The 16,391-nt window shown below is 43.7% G+C and overlaps 1 protein-coding gene across 2 annotated transcripts; it reads left to right on the top strand.

Annotated features, from left to right (window-relative positions):
• The first annotated feature begins 955 nt into the window (after nucleotides 1–955).
• Nucleotides 956–14,542, top strand: SERTM1 (serine rich and transmembrane domain containing 1). Of its 2 annotated transcripts, none has more exons than XM_030950225.1 (3): nucleotides 956–1,472; nucleotides 7,978–8,079; nucleotides 13,356–14,542. In XM_030950225.1, the coding sequence occupies exon 3, from the start codon at nucleotides 13,540–13,542 to the stop codon at nucleotides 13,861–13,863; it is 324 nt and encodes a 107-aa protein (XP_030806085.1). In that variant the 5' UTR covers nucleotides 956–1,472; nucleotides 7,978–8,079; nucleotides 13,356–13,539; the 3' UTR covers nucleotides 13,864–14,542. The 2 variants fall into 2 exon arrangements, with proteins under 2 accessions (XP_030806085.1, XP_030806095.1); XM_030950235.1 differs by having other exon boundaries at nucleotides 974–1,128.
• Nucleotides 14,543–16,391: the final 1,849 nt, after the last annotated feature.

Here is a 16,391-nt window from a genome sequence, read left to right as displayed (position 1 = left end):
GAGCAATTTAAAATGAAGAACATCCTTTTCCAACATCCTTTCAGAGCTGCACATGGACATTAGCCAGACACAAGACTGAGCTGCACAGCGTGCATCTGCTCTTCACAGTGCTCATCACTGATGTCTAACCCACAGTAAAGTCATTTGGCCAAAAAAAGCGTGGATGAGACAAGCATACCAGAAGCCAGATGAACCTTTCCTTCCTCAGTGTCCATGGAAGGAAATGTATCTGATCCAGCCAACATTTTCTCAATATTTCATTCCAGAGCATGTGATATCTGTAGGCAAGTCGTTCTCCAAATGAACTAGGGAAGCCAGGTTTTGTTCTCATTTACACTACCTTATTATCTCAGTTGATCTTAGCACAATTAATATCACTCCAGTGTACATGATGTCAAAGTATAACTGAAGGTCTAAGCAGCCAGCCGAAAACCTGGCAGTATTTTCAAAAGTCATCTGCAAGTTTTCACTTTCCAGGAAACCTCTTTTCTAACCCACTCCTTCGCTTGGTCCAGTTCCCTTTATGGTGCCACGATCTGACCCTCTCTGCTCCGAAGGATCTCGCATTTCCCACGGGCAGCTCTGCCGGGTGGAATACGGACTTAATATGGGATTTTTTTTTTTTTTAAGGGACCAGCCCCGACTCGTTTCAGGGACGTATGCTGTGCGACGGCCGCGGGACGGTAAGAGCCAGGTGTCGATGCGGGTTTGTACGATGCCCGGTGCCTTCCATCGCCTAACGCCGGTGAAGTGGAGGGCTCGCCCCACTTCCAGCACAGCGCCTCGCCGGGACTCTCGCACAGCCCCAGCCCCCGCCCCAGCACAGCCCGCCCCGTCCGGGCGCTGGGGCAGCGGCCGCCCCGCCCGGCAGCGGGGCGGGGGGCGGCGGGGACGGGCGAGGGGCGGGCCGGGGGCGGTGCCGCCTCCGCGGCCGCGCGGGACGGCACCGGGTGGGGGGGCCGGGGCTGGAGCCGCGCCGGGGAGCGGGGAGCGAGGAGCGGAGCGCGGAGCTGCCCCAGTGGGGCGGCAAGGGGCCGCGCTGCCGCTTGCGCCCGAGCCGGAGCATCCCGAGCCGGAGCATCCCGGCGGCGTCAGCCGTCTGCTTTTCGAGGGAGGTCGGCACTCCAGGTGCGGGGTGTTTTTTCCTGCCCCTGCCCTCACCCGGTGCGCGTTGTTCGTGCTCTCGGTGCCAGCGGAGCCTCGGCGAGCCCGGCTGCCCGACTGCCCGGCGCTGTTGCTCGCACGTTCCCGCAGCGCCGGGGCCTCTCGCTCCCGCTGTCCGGCGCCGAGGGTGCCGCGCCGGCTGAGGCGGGTCCCGGCGGGTCCCCGGCGGGGTTGGGAGGTTGCTGTGCGCCCTGGAACAGCTCCCGCCGCGCCTCGCCCGTGCTGCTGCTCCGAGGGAGCATCTTTAGCGGTTTGCCTGTCCTGTGCTGTAACCAAGGGCATTTGATGTTCGTAAGTGTTTAACCGAGGTATGTGTTTTGTGGCCTGCGCGTGATCGTTCACAAACGTCTTTTGGAAAGAACCTGTATTTAGCCTAACTCACTTCGCGGGTTGGCGAGTGCTTGAATTGAACGAACGCTTCTTGGGTTTGGAGAAATTGCTTTCGGCGGAGGCAAAAAAGGAGAACGCTCTGGGAGAGCGTGGTGACAGCACGGGGCTGCACAGCTTCTGGAAGGAGGGATGCGGAGAGAAGGGAGGCACGGGCTGGTTTCTTTTGCTGAAAGATGCTGCAGCCCAGGGATGTGATAGCGCAGACCATTGGGTCATCACTATGTAAGAAAATTCTTGGCTCAGCGGGCATAAGCACAGGCTGCCACTCGTGTGCTCTTTCACAATGCTTGCAGAAAGATGACGGGGAAGGCATTGCTCCCTCTGCAAATAAATTGTAACATGCTTATCCAGTGTAGTGGGAGAAGAGCTGAGCTTAGACAGCACAGCATGGAAAAAAACACAGGATGGATGCACAAAAATATGCTCTTTGCAAGCATTTTATGTCTGCCTGAAAGCTGCAGGCTGTTTCAACATCATCTTGCTAGATGCAATAAAGTTTGGAACAGAAATCAAGTGACGCAAACTCTTCCTAGCCTTGCAAATACTAAACAGTTAAGAGGCAAATTGTGAAAATAGTGGTAAAGGGCTGAGAATTTGCAACGCTGATTAACATTTATATAAGCAAAGACAATTAGGAATGCATACTAGCTATTATTTAATTAATTCTCAGCTAATTATAGCAGAATGGGAGAAAGATGAATACGAGAAATGTATAAAATCTGGACCATATAAGATGCATATAGCACTGGCACTTTTATTATGATAAGGGATCCAGCTGGAATGTTACGTCTGTTTCCTTGTGCTTTTGCTTCTTACAGTCATTTTGAACCCACTCTAACTTTCCTGTGCCTGAACAGACTGAAACAAAAGGCGGCCTGAAACCACCAGCTGCCTTCTCTCTGCTATTATGCCTAGAGGGGCTTGTTCCCTTAGGGATGGTTGCTGGTTGTAGCTGTGTACGGGCTGCCTTCCTTTCCCACCTCTTCCTCAGACTGGGTCACCCCTATCTCCCAAGGTGGGGAAAGAACAGGCAGGCATGTCCCCCCTGCCTCCTTCTCGTTTCCCCAGCTTTCCTGTGCTCTGCTACACTGGCTGGCCTGCCTGCAGGCTGCTACTTGCTATATCCAGTATGTGTGCTTTGCTGTCAACAGGATATATGCTGCAGGCCCTGGAACTGCTGGGGAAGGGGTCTTGGGCTATTTCAGCATCCAGGTTTAATCTAGTACTATCACCATGTGTGTATGTATGTGAATTTATTTGGCATAGGAAGTTATTGTTGTGGGCATTTTGCTAATATTTTCAGATGTAGAAGGCCGGACTGGGATAACTTGTCTCTGCCAAGTGTCTTTGTTCATAATTGGGTCTTACTGGTGCAGTGCAAATTGTAAATCGTATTCTGTAAATTCCCCATCAGAGGCAGGAAGCAACAGCCTTTCCTTCTTGCACCCCATCTACACAGAAGCAGAAGAGGAATTATCTCAACAACAAGAATTACATTCAGAAGTTGCTGAAAAATCTGATGTTTTTTGATAGGTCTGAGACTTGGAATCTAAATACTAAAAAGTCGGTATATTTTCACCTCTACCTCCTGCACTCTTTTGCAAGCAGTCCTCCCCCTATGTCTTCATGACTGCAGTTGCCTCCTTTTCCTGGCTTGCGCAGAGGAAATCCTGTTACGACAGTCGATCCATGTCGCTGCTGCAAAACCCACTCCTTAGCCTGCCACTTTGCATCTCCCCTCTGTCAGCCCTTCTGCTGCTCCCTCTTTCCCCCTGCATCTGACATGAAAGTCTGAGGCTTCAAGTGTCCTTGGCAGTCACCCTATACATGAGGTACCAAGTCTCCTGTTTCCCCAGGATGTAGCCCTGGGCTTTGATCAGCCTGTGCTCTCAGCATCTTTCTCCCTCAAGCCGTCATCTCTTCATTTCTTCCAGCTCCACCTTGTGCTTACTTGTAACTTCATATAGGCACTTTGTCCATCATTCCTTTAATTTCCTTGAAATGTCCCAGCACATTTGCTTTGGTTTGATGCCTTCAGCAGCCGTCTGGTGAGGTGCTAAGACAAGCCCTCACCTGGTCTGTCATTAACCTTGCTGCTAGAATTACACTTGCTCTGGACTGGAGCACGACTGGAGCAGTGTCCTCTAAAGCTAGGACATCTGAGAGGCAGTTGTTGAACAGATCACTCTATCTAGCACCAGCAGAAACTCTCCTTCCATGGCCTACATTATCCTGACTTGCTCTTTTTTGGCATTTCAGGCGCAACCCTGCCCCCTTATGCTTGCACAGCACAGCGTGGCTTGCTGCAGCTCCCTTTGCAATTGTGTTGACTCTTTGCCTGAGTCGTTGGAGGCTGTTTTGCAAACAGGGATTATACGTGAATATTTGGCACACAAATATGCCATGGTTTCTTCATCAGGGGAGGGCATGCGTGCAGCCTGTGTCAGTAAAATAAGGAATGGTGAGGATAGGGATCTTCTGTTACAGCAGTGAGGGGAAGCAGAGAATCAAAAGAGAAGGGTGTTTTCTTACTTTTCTTAGTAAAGCATAAGGTACCCAAGTCAGGAAGCAGTTATGGTGAATGGAGTTACTGTGATAGCATATCTGTGCCTAAAAATCCCTTGACATTTAAGTGTACAGACATTTAAGTGTAATTAATACTGAATCTGCATTTTTTTGGAGAGAAAAAAATAAATCTGAAAATGATACATTAACAGAAATTTCTGTTGAACCAAGTGTGAAACGTTGTGTCCTAGCTTTATATTGTGACAAAGTTCCTAAGAAGGTTGAAATGAAATCTGCTTGACATTTTTGGGTGTGATATGGATTTATAAAGTTTGTGATTTATAAAATGTGTGATTTATACCTGTTGTTTTTATAAAATATATTGAAATCACCATATCAGCTGAATTTTGCAATAGAAAGGTGTTTTCTTATTATTCCGGACTCTACTTTCTGGGTCACATCTTTGCTAGTTAAGGACCAATAACCCCATTGACTAGCAAAGTTCACTTTGCTTTTGCTGTTCAGCAAAGCTCCTTGCTGTAGTCTGCCCAGAATTCTCCTGAGACAGGAGTGGATGTTCCCACATGGAGTGTGGGAGATGAGGGCTCTCAGGTACGCTCGTGCAGGCAGCCACGTCATCGGCTTCAGCAGGAGGATGTGCTGCAGCACAGGCAGAGACAATGGAGAGCTTAAGTCCATTCAGTTCCAGATTTAGCCACACTTTGTCCTAAAACTGCATTCCTTGTAGATTAAGGGGGTGGATATGATACTTACGAGGGGTTTTCCCCTTCTACCTGGAGGTGAACCTGAGGGTCTAAGTGCTGCAGGTTTTTTGTTTCACACATGAGTGTGATGGAAAATGAAAGCAAGCTCTGATAACAAGGACTGCTTGCCCTGGGGCTTGGTATTTTATCTGGGATGATATATCTGGTATGATATATCTGGTTTTGGTCTGAATAAGCAGTGTGCAGGAGCTGAAGCACTGCCCCATGGGAAGTGTGGTGGCTTCAGGAAGGGTGAAGACAGTGCACAGCCCTCCACTGCACTGGCCACTCGGTCTCAGTTGTGGAGTCCAGTGCTCCTCTGCCTGTGTCAGATAAAAGAGGTGGTTATTGGGAGCCCATGTGAGGAGTCAGGCGTGAAGTGGCAAAGCTTAATTAACTTTTCTTTGTTCTGAGATTAATTACATCACCACTATGCCACACAGATGTATGCTGGATGGAGTCTCCTGAGAGGCTTCTCAGTTGGTGGGACGCTCCACACAGCCTTTGGAAAGAAGGGGTAGCAGGAATGGGAGACTCAACCACAAAAGAAGGCAACAAGGCAGAAGCAGTTGAAATACTTTCATATACTTGTTCCACTGAGGAAAATGGGTTCTAATGGAATTTTCATTTCTCATTAAGCAGCCATTCCACACTACACGAAATTTTCTGTTCAAACAAAATTCCAAATCAGATGTTGCAAGAAATCAAACAAGAAGTCATTACACAAAATGCAGAAGTTAAGGATTTCTGACACCTGCTGGTTTCTCCTCTTCCCTGGCTAACCTTGCCCTGGACCTCCTTTCCAGCTGGGATCTGTCACTTTGACAGTGACACCTTAGTGGCTGGTTTTGACTGTAGAAGTCAATTACCAAGATTTAAAGCTGTTGTGAGCAACCAAATGACTGCATGAACCTTCATGTCTTCTCTGCCTGATCACCCACTGTTATTAAACTTCAGGAGCTCAGATCTGTTTGAGGTTTCTGCCTGGGTTGAATTTTGAATTTGGCTGAGAGTGGCAACAAAAGTTATTCAGAGTGGCAATAAGGGGAAAAGATTTGGGACTGGACACCAAGAAATTGAATATGAGCCATCCCTAAGGTCAGCAAAAATTAGGCTGTTGAGTTTTGAGTGGGTTTTTTTCAGCAACCTGTATTTTTCCACAGGATATTTTCAAAAGAGAAATAAATATTTTTAACAAACCAGCACAGGAAGGAGATTGATTTCCTTGGTGACTGTATCTTTTGGGTGATAGTCTCATAGGACGCTAGACCAGGAGGGCCCTATTTCTCTATCTAAGGTCTCAGAGGCACAGCAGTGAGACTCCTTACGCCTCTCCACATCCTGAGAGATACAGGGAACAGATAGATCCCTACTCCTTTCATATCTTACTGGCACAGTGAAGGAATACACTGTTTGGGCCAAATCCTTTTATAGGCTGCTACTACAGCTGAAATGGTAAAAATAGCTGTGAGGGGTATTAGAGTGGTGCAAGAGGATGAAGGACTGTGGGATACAACTGTGTATGGCAAGGGGTCTTCTGAAGATAGCTTGTTGATGTTCTGGTCTAAGTATTTCCCTGATCTTCAAAGATAATTAAAAGTTCTGCCCTCCCTGCCTCACTGTGTACACTTACCATTTGAATATGAATGCCTGCACTTAGGAAGCCTCGAGGATGTCTTGTGTTTTTCACTTCGTGTTTAGTGTTTAATCAGCCCAAGATTTGGTAGGCTCTGGTCCCCTTGCCTTGCTGGAGATTGTGGCACTGTTGTCTTGAATGAAGGCTAAAGCAGTGCTCTGTGTATCTGGGGGGAGAGGGACTAACAAAAGATTCTCCCAAGAGAAAAGAGCAGAATACGTTATATTTGCTTTGGTTGAAGATACAGCCCTGTTGCAGAGATCTATGCCTCTTTCCCCCAGGAAAGAAAGAAAGGGGAGGAAAAGGATCTCTGCTACAAGCAGACAAAACTGAGGGGTGTAGGGTAGAGCTCTTGGCTATGTGAGGCATATTTACCAGAGAAAATGCATACCAGGGCTGCTGTACCCCCTCTCCATCCTGTACTGCACCTGCCTCAGCCTCAGAAGCAGTTCTGGGCAAGATGACAAGGATGCACACCCTCACATCCAGTGCATATGCTGGGTCCATCTCTGGGGCAGCTGACTTTGGGATTCACCCAGAGCCTCCTACCTCTCCTTCATAAAGAGATAGTCAGGAAGCTGTGTGACTCCCTTAGGTGGAACATTAGTATAGTCAGTGTTATCAAAACATTTGGATTTCAACAATACTGTCTTTTAACAGCTGCACTAGACAATTTTCTTTATTGAACTTGGAGAGGCTTAAACCAGAAGTGATTCAGTGACTGAAGGGATGAAAGCAGCACAACAATGCATCAACATCCATCCCCAGAGATCTGCTTCTCTAACACAGTCAAACCAAATGTGCTGAAGGGGCAGAGCTCTAAGATGTACAATGATTGTGAAAGTGTCTTTTGTCTCCCAGAGGGGAAAATCTGTTTGAGAGTGGCCCTCTTTTGCTTTAATCTGCATCATTTCTTCATACACAAGAAATTTAATTTACTTTATTAAAAACGATTCAGGGGCTATGTTTTAATTTTAGGTATTGAATGCATGTAGCACACAAAATCCTTCTAGCTATTCATGTGCACATAACATATTCAGTTTGGATATTTCAAGTATGTGAAAATTTAAACTGCAGATAGTCAGAAATAAAGAGGATGAATAAATAATAGTGTGTAATCCAAAAGACCTGATTCCTGGCAGGAGTCTTCAGGGTATAATGTGAGATGAATTGGAGAGCAGATTCAGTGCTCTAGTACTTTAAAATGTGCCAGAGGACAAATGTCTGTCTTGGTCCTTGAGCATACTGCAGAACAAGAGTAAGGTGTTATCAAAGCCTGTCTGTAAAACAGTTCAGGATCATGGTTTTGATGCTGTACATGCCATGCTGTAACAGGGCCACAGAAGGATTTTGTTAGCAGGAATAAAACGCAAGCCAGTATTCCAGTTGGTTGGGCTTTTTTCCCCTGAAATTTCTGCCAGTAAGAGTAGTCAAAATTCAGCACTTGTCCTCCCTTTATTTTATTATTATTGTTGGAGTTATTACTAAACCCTTCCACTTTTATTTGCTTTTTTATAGGGGCTTTTCTCAGCATGCAGTCCCTTTGGATTTGGGCGTGATCACCAACCACTTCCTCTGCATTGGACATTTAGCTTCTATTTCCATATCTTCTTCCTGCTCGTAAGTATTTTATTCTTTCTCCTTGCACATTTTTCTTTTACTTTTAAAGACCAGATTTAACTCACGAGTTCTGGGTCTGATCCCAGGTCACAATGTTTTTGATTTACATTGATATAAATGACTCTATAATCCGCAGATCCATGGGAAATGTAAATTAGAGAATCATTGGAGCCTATCTGAATTAATCTAAGTATCCTTATGGCTCAGAGGGTTTCCTTTTTACAGCCCCACACAAACCCTCAAACAAAATATAACTTGATTTTAACCTGCAACCAAGCCATATGGGCACTTGTCTTCTTAGATCTTCAAAGACATACATTTAAATAATATTAAATCATAATTAAAAATGAAATTAGATAATAAATTAAAAGGAAAACTTTGCTTGTGGCAGGAAATAGTTTTTCTTTTCCTTCTGTGCTCTATTTTATTGAGTCAGTTGGCAATTGATCCTCTTTCCCAGGCAGAATGGAAAAGGGATTCTCTGCTCCTGGCAGGTCCATCTGTAATGGAAAAAGGAAGCATCCTACTTACTTGTGGTCTTTAATTGCCAAAGGCGTGTATCCGAGAGGAAGTATTAAGGATCATATTCTTGTTAAACTGCAAGCTAGAAGTCATTCTTTGCCTTTCCTACCTACATTTTAAATGGAATAAAGTGTTGCTCACATCTTTTTTCCTGTTTAGAGCTACTGTCTTGTTTAGTTGCATGATGTTAAACTGCTACACTTTTCCAGTCTAGAGCATATTGCCTTTCAAGACTGAAGTGCTCCTGATATGTAAAATTTATTCAGCCCCTTAGTATGAGCATGCAAACATATTTTTATTGGCATTAAATATTTTGTGTTACATGTTTGCTGGAAGGGAAATATTGGTAACTGTCCTGGTTCAGGACAAAATTAGGGGAAATCTCCAAAAGGGAGTTCCCCCCCCCCCCCCAAACACCGGGTTCGGGAAGGAATTCCTCGGAGGAGCAAAGTGGAAAACAAAACCTATTTATTGACAAATAACAAAAGAACACTCCCCAACACAAGAAAAGAAAAGAAAAACCAGTTCAGTGTTGTGGAGGGTGCCAAGCTTCTCTTGCAGGCTCCAGAGATCCCGCCGGACGTCGGACGTCCCAGGTCAGGTCCAGAGCCGGTCCAGTATCTTCAGGGGAGGGTAAGAAAGAGAGGACGAAAGAAAAGGGAAAAAAGAGGGAAAAAAAAAACAGCGCAGAAAGCAGCAAAGGGAAAAAAAAGCAGCTATCAGCTAGGGCTAAGGCAGTAGCAAGCAAGCGAAGCAGCAAGCAGAAGCAAGCCGGCCAGCCAGCCAAGCAGCTCAAAGCCAGGAAAAAAAAACCAAAAAAAAAAAGGCAAAGTGCACCCAGTCCCCGCTCCCTCCTCCCTCCCCGCCCCGCCGCGGCAAGACGGCCGGGAGGGGGGAAGAGAGAGAGAGAGAGAGAGAGAGAGAGGGGGAAAAAAAACACAGCTGCCAGACACAATACACGATATTGGGATAAAAGCGGTCATCCCACAACAGTAACTTAGGAAGGAAATAAATGTAGAAAACAAGACTGGGAGGATGAAAGAATTAAACCAGGAGCTCCCTGGCCTTCATACGTATATCAGTCTAGTGAAGACTTGCTGCCAGCTTTTGGGACCAATCACTGAGATAGCAGAACTTGGGGAGGAGCTACACATTTTAGGGATGAGTAAGTCTTAGAACTGGCATCACCATATCACCTGGGAACCTACACAGTCTTCCTCCTGCTCTTCCTGCCCTGCTACAGCATATTGAAGTTTGGCCAGACAAGGGACCTCTCTGTTGTAACTATGCTAAAGGCAAATAAAGATCTCATCTGTTAGGAGATGTTTACCATAAGGGCTTTCTAGGATACCTTCTACCTGTAAAGAAACAGTTCATAGGAGATTGTGACAAAAGTGTTAGTTTATGTAATACACAAACATCGATTTTCTTTGATGTCAAGTTCTCTCTCTGCTTAAATGTTTTGAAGACACTGAAACAACCAAGATATTTCTCAGCTTGTAGTCACGAAAATACAGGAAGAGCCAAGAAAATGAAGTGCTTTTCTGTGGCTGATAAACTCACAAGAAATTGAGTCTACCAGACCTATCTTTGCTGCCTGCTCCTCAGTTTTTAGGATTTCAGTGGCAAGTGCAGGCCATTAAATTATATCTGACTGAGCCTGGAGAAGTAGAGTTGTTGCATCAAGATATATGAAGAAATACAGTACAGACAGTAAAGCATTTACAACATTGGGATGATGAAAAACCTCTGTTCATGCCATCCTGCAGAGTGTTGCAGTCTCATTTAATATTCACTTTAGTCTGAACTGGGAGGTGGCTACTGTCTTAGCAATGCTAAAGATTAAATTACGCCTGTTACATATAATTTGGCACTCAGGGCATATGCTAATTGTGAGGCCTCTGCTCCTGACCACATTTGCATTTCCTTACAAAATGGATTTTCTAGCAGATCCCATCAGATATGCAGTAGTGGCTAGCTTTGGCATGGCTGCTCAGGCATGGAACTGCTGGTACCTGCACAGTGACACAAAGTGACACCTTGCCTGATCCCTCACCTGCTCAGTTTGCCCTTCTTCTGGTGAATGCCACCTTGCCCATCTCCTGCTTACCACAGGATAAAAGGAAACGTGAAAAACTCAACTGAGCCTGCCTACAGTATCTGCCAAGTTGGCTTACCCCTGGAGTAAGAGTGGTTGTCCTCCCCTGTGAGAGGTATTTATACCAAGGACATGAATGAAGAAACAATGCACAGCTGGGAGAATATAGCTAAATAGTGGCTCTGGTTGAAAAGCCGGGATGTATAAATGACACCATGTATCTAGGAGAGCCTTTCCTTTTGTGCCAGTGCTCATATTTGAGGGCCAGAGTGGAAGAATGAGGTTTTGCTCTCCTGTACATCTAAAACCAGCAGAGTGTGGAGGTAGAGTCTATGCCTTCTTGAACCTTACTGAAATGTGTGAATCTTCTAGGCAAATTGTCCATCAGAGCAGCAAGGCTGTGTAACAAAGGAGCAATAGCAGCAGGAAAACTCAGCCATGGTCAGAAAGGCAGAGTATGATCTGGGGCTTTCAGCAGTGAGGCTGCACTGGAGGACTCATGGAGCCTCCTCAAGTGAAACAGCCCTGTCCTGGCATTGCAGAGGTACCTCTGACAAAGTAATCCAGATCCAGCTACACCACAAAACCTGAGTACCCCTGCAGAGAGGTGCCAATTCTGCTGTCCCAGGAGTTTTCAAGAGTGGTTAATTGGAAAGACACCTCCTGTAGGACAGAGTTCTCCATCTGCAGTCATTCAGGAACAATACTTGCAATTCATTCTTTGTCTTAAACCAACTCAACTTTCCAAAAATAGGTGAGGGAAAGGCAGGGACCACTACAGAATGTGAAAACTTAGCCTCCGCGGTTCATTTCCTGGGTCAGTTTACAGCTCTCAGAACGACAACAGGTTTATGCAGTTTACCAGTTTTGCCATTATGCTTTGATGTCAGTGGCAAAATTCGCAATCATTTTTGGGACTAGGTTTGGGCTAAATGTTATGATGTTGTTGTATTTAGTTTTCAGAAATGCAAAAAACACTCAATTACCTAACAAGAAGGTAATTGGATAAAAGCCCATTTACCTAACCTGACTCTCTGGGGTTATTTCTTCAGAAGGATCGGGGTAAGAGAGACAGACAGTTCATGGCACTTACCTTCTTCTCCCAGCAGAAGCAGGAACCTGAGCTGAAGTGGTGGCTGTGGTGCACTGAATAAAACTACTCATGGCTTCATTTGGAATCAGAGTTTAAAGTGTCTCTGATGTCACTACAAAATACTTATTTTAAAATAGCCTGGGTAATGTTGTAAGACCTGTAAAAGCTCTGATTTAGCAAAACACATCTCTGCTTAACTGAGGTTCTGATTAGTCCTATTTAATACTACAAATTTTCCACTCACTTCAAAAAAGTCCCTAAAAATGCCAAAGTTATTCCTTGTACCAGGGTCAAGTGCTAGTAGTAAAAGCAGAATGCAGTAAATTTCAAATTTGTGAGAAATTTAAAGGCCTTCAACTTCTGCCATGTTAAAGAATTCATGTGAAGTAATTTCTTAAATTATTATGGAGTAATTCAATTAATAATGGATCTAATTTTCATTATGACACGTAATTAAGAATAAACATCTTCTACATCAAAGCCTATCTTTTAAAAAGGATAAATTAGCTGTAACACACTTAACTATTTCCAGAACATGAAATGAACACATATTGTTCCATTAATTAATTTTATATCACCAAATTAAAGACAGTTCAAAAGGAGTTTAATCTCATAAGGATCTCTCTTTGTTCAGTCTGTTGTGACTTATTTCAGGAGGTACAACAAATACGGTTTCCTATGGGGCTAAATACTATTAGGGTGATAAAATGGTTTTAGTTTAGTATATTTTATGCATCACTATGAGTTGTATACCACAGTGGTAAGAATATTTTATCTGGTATTTGCAGATGCAGTTTTGCACTCCTGTGTATCTTGCAGGCTGTTGGGATGCTTGATTGAGACCACCAAAAGCTCCACTATAAAACAGCAAACACAATAAATAAACAATAAAACAACATCTGGAATGTAACCTTTTTTCAATAGCCCTTAGATAGTCCTGTCATGCTTGCTGGGCTGGCAGGGCTGCCCGTTCCTTGGGATTTTGCTTGGAGGGGTCAGTTCACTCCACTGAAACATGCCTGCCGTTGATATCTCAATGGCAGAATTGCAGCAAGGTACATTTTCATGTTTGAAACCATTCAAAACATTTAATAAATACACAGCAAGAAAGCAAGTCTGGCAGATTTTCTAATTCTGGGTACCTTTGGCAAGACATTATGGAGTAAGTAGCTAATGGAGTTATTGTCAACTGTGATACTGAGTGGCTTTACTCATCTAGGTTGAGGAACTGAAGTCTTGAGAGGGAGTTTCATTACTTGACTAGATTTTTTATCACAAGATAAATTGGATTCCAGTACCTCAGTCCCATATAAAGTACATTTTTGATTGTGCTGTTCTTCAATTAAACAACTCATGGTTGGAAAGAGTCAATCCATTAGGATTCAGTAGGATTTCTCCTAATCCCTGCATTTTGGAAAATTGAGATATAAAGATAATTGCTAGTTAATTCTTTAAGAATTGCATCTTCGAGATAAGAAATGTAACTCTTAAGACCTAAATTATATCAGGTGCACATCATCTGCTAGTAAATTAACCTTGCTTCTTTTTTTTTTTCCCTTGCAGTTCTGAAGGATGAAATCTTAAATTGTCCTGGACTTGAGCAGTAAAGGATAAATTCATTCACTGGCTGACTTGTCATCTCACCGTTGTGATGGAAAAATGTTCGCTTAAAATAAACCCTTTTTATGCCACTAAAACTGCCTTCGAATACAAGATCTGTTGTGATTTTTAAAACACAAACCCAGTAATGTCAGAACCTGACCCTTCATCTGGATTTGTGGGAAACATGGAAAATGGGACTTTTCTGGAACTGTATCCCACATCCCTTTCAACTTCAGTGGATTCATCGCCTGGCCGTTTATCCAACGTCTATGTCTATGTTTCTATATTCCTTAGTCTCTTAGCTTTTCTCCTTTTGCTACTGATCATTGCACTTCAGAGGCTGAAAAACATCATTTCTTCCAGTTCCTCCTACCCTGAGTACAATAGTGATGCTGGAAGTTCGTTCACTAATTTAGAGGTTTGCAGTATTTCTTCCCAGCGCTCTGCTCTCTCAAACCTTTCTTCATGAAAACAAATGAAAGGAAACACACAGGGAATGGAAGAGCTTTGTCTGGTTTCTTGGGGAGTTAGTGCATGTAACATTTGAACATTTGCCTTAGAAGACTATTATCAAGAGGTGTTTTTAAAAGTTTCCTTGTTTTTTTCCCCTCTTCTTTTCGAGTTTTCATTTCCCCTTTAACTAATTTTAATTTTGTACAATGGATAATGAATGATACCTGATCATCATTTCTTGCCTGTAACAGTGATGCTGTCTCTTTCTCACGCATAGACGGTGTTCATTAAGAGTATTCCTGCCAAATAGTAACACACTTCTAACTGGATGTGTTATTTTTCTGCTTTAATTGTGACCCCTTCCCTGGTCTTGTGTCAGCAATATGCTGACTGTTTTTCTTTTCCTTTTTTTAATTATATAAAGAATTCTGGATGAAATCTCTATTGCAAAAGTACAAAAAAACTGCTTAAATGATAAATACTGAGACAATTTACAGTTGTTGATATTGTTTCCTTTTTTTTTTTTAGTTTTCACATATTTTTCAGTGTTTATTGATGTTTATAAAACACAACTAATTCTCGAAGAATGTTGCATTTGTTTATTGTACTCCAAACTCGTTCTGTATAAAGTCTGTATTTCAGTTTTTGAGTCTCTTTGGTTAACTTAGTAAAGCAACCACAATAATGATGCTCACGGTTGAATGTGTGGAGGTATTTTTGGACCCCATTGCATCTCATTACCTTATTTGCCTAATAACATGTTCCTCCAGGGGGCAGCTTTTGCTGCTGAATCATAAATACCACACAACTCCTTTTCGTTCTTCACCGATACTGCAGCTTATTCTTACTGGATACCAGAACAAAGTAGTGGTTTCCTGTGAAAGACCTGCATTTACCAAATACAAGTAGCAAGTGAAGAGCTCCTAAACTGTCCTTTAAGCACATGATGTTTGTATTCATGTGAGCAGGGCCAGCAGGGACAGAAATTGCTTGTACTGGCGAGGACTTTCGGGGCCAGCCTTTGTCCTGTGATTTCAGAAATGTGCATTGGGTGGAGGGGGGCACACAGGGATCTGCACAATGGCCAGGAAGACCTGAGCTCTGACCTGCAGGAAGTGCAAGGTGCACCTGCAGAGGGTAGGAAGGGATGGGCAGGATAAATGGCAGTGGCTCTGCCACTTTTCCCCATCAGAATAAGGGAAGGCCAGCAAGAGGGGAAGAGAAATGGATTCACTATCTCATTCCTCTTTGTCATGTCATTTTCTGGGTTATCATTTCCCCTGCTCAAAGTGTAACATGTCACTCCATTTCTGCAGTAAAATAATGAGCTGCTTTGTGAACTGGATGCTGTGGTCAGCTGGGTTTTAAATCAAGCCAAACATTCAAATTTATGATTTGAAGTGCCAAGTGTGACTAGAACTGCAACCCCAGACTGGTGCAATGCCACGTTGTCCTTACTACACTGTGTGAGCACAGCTCTGTCCTGCCACCCAAGCCCATGCAAATTTTGTTCTCATGGCTGGATCCAAGTCACTGGAGAGACCTAAGAAAGGTATGGCATTGTCACTGACATAACACAAGTGTAGCTCTGGGAGATGGGATTATCTCAGCAGGAGCAGCTGCCCTCCCCTCCCATGGCACCACTGCCCAGCCGGCCGAGGGGTTAGGGAACACTTCCCAACCACATTTATACCTCCTGCCAAGCTGTCTATGCATTTGTATGCTAGACAGACTCTGCCATTGACTACACAGGCTTTAAAATAGAAATTTGGAAAGTCTAGTGTAAATATAATCATTAGAAATGTAGCTGTTGTTGCCAAACACTACAGATGATGCTGGAGTTGGTGTTCTCAGATTTTAAAAGCAGACATGCAGTATGGTAAGTGGTAATGACTTATGGTGGTGATTAGTTCCTTACAGAGGCCAAAGAACTTGCTGACTAATAAAGAATGTAAGCCTCAGATTCTCTGAGCCCAACTGGTTTGATGGATATATTTACAGCTTGGAATATTCTATTCATCTAGACAAAAGTTTCTTGTATGTCACTTTTCACTGTATTTGACAACTGGCCTTGAAAAAAAGGTAGTTGTTTAAAAGGGATCAGAAAACATTACTTCTCTTCTGAAAGCTCTTTGAAATCTCAAACCTGTTACAGAATGTATTTGTATGTTCACTGGCAGATAGAAATAAACAAGCTGTAAATCAAGACAGAGCAACTGTTTGACTATCTTCCCTTACTGACAAAGCTGTAAATTTGTTGCTTCCTTTGCTGCAAATGGAGGCATTTAATCAAAACCGGATATGAGACCACAGGTCAAGATGGGTGTTTGCTCCCAGCAGTGTGTTTATACTTGCAGATATAGAGACATTTAATATTAAAAATACAAACTTGAAACCCTATGGGCTGCGTTCAATGGGCTGTTGTCAAACTTCACCAGAACAGAAAGCATTTTTCCAACTGCAGAAAATAGCAAAGATAACTGAAACCACAGATTTGATTTTGTAGTTTACTAGATGCTATTAACTTTTTTTTCCACTCTGCAG

The sequence above is a fragment of the Camarhynchus parvulus genome, chromosome 1, assembly GCF_901933205.1.
Source record: "Camarhynchus parvulus chromosome 1, STF_HiC, whole genome shotgun sequence".
Lineage (NCBI taxonomy): Eukaryota > Metazoa > Chordata > Aves > Passeriformes > Thraupidae > Camarhynchus > Camarhynchus parvulus.
The sequence above is the reverse complement of the archived record's forward strand: the minus strand, read 5'-3'. Positions and strand labels throughout refer to the sequence as shown.

Coding starts and splice junctions, on each gene's coding strand:
- SERTM1 (XM_030950225.1), top strand. CDS start 13,540: ATGTCAGAACCTGACCCTTCATCTGGATTTGTGGGAAACATGGAAAAT.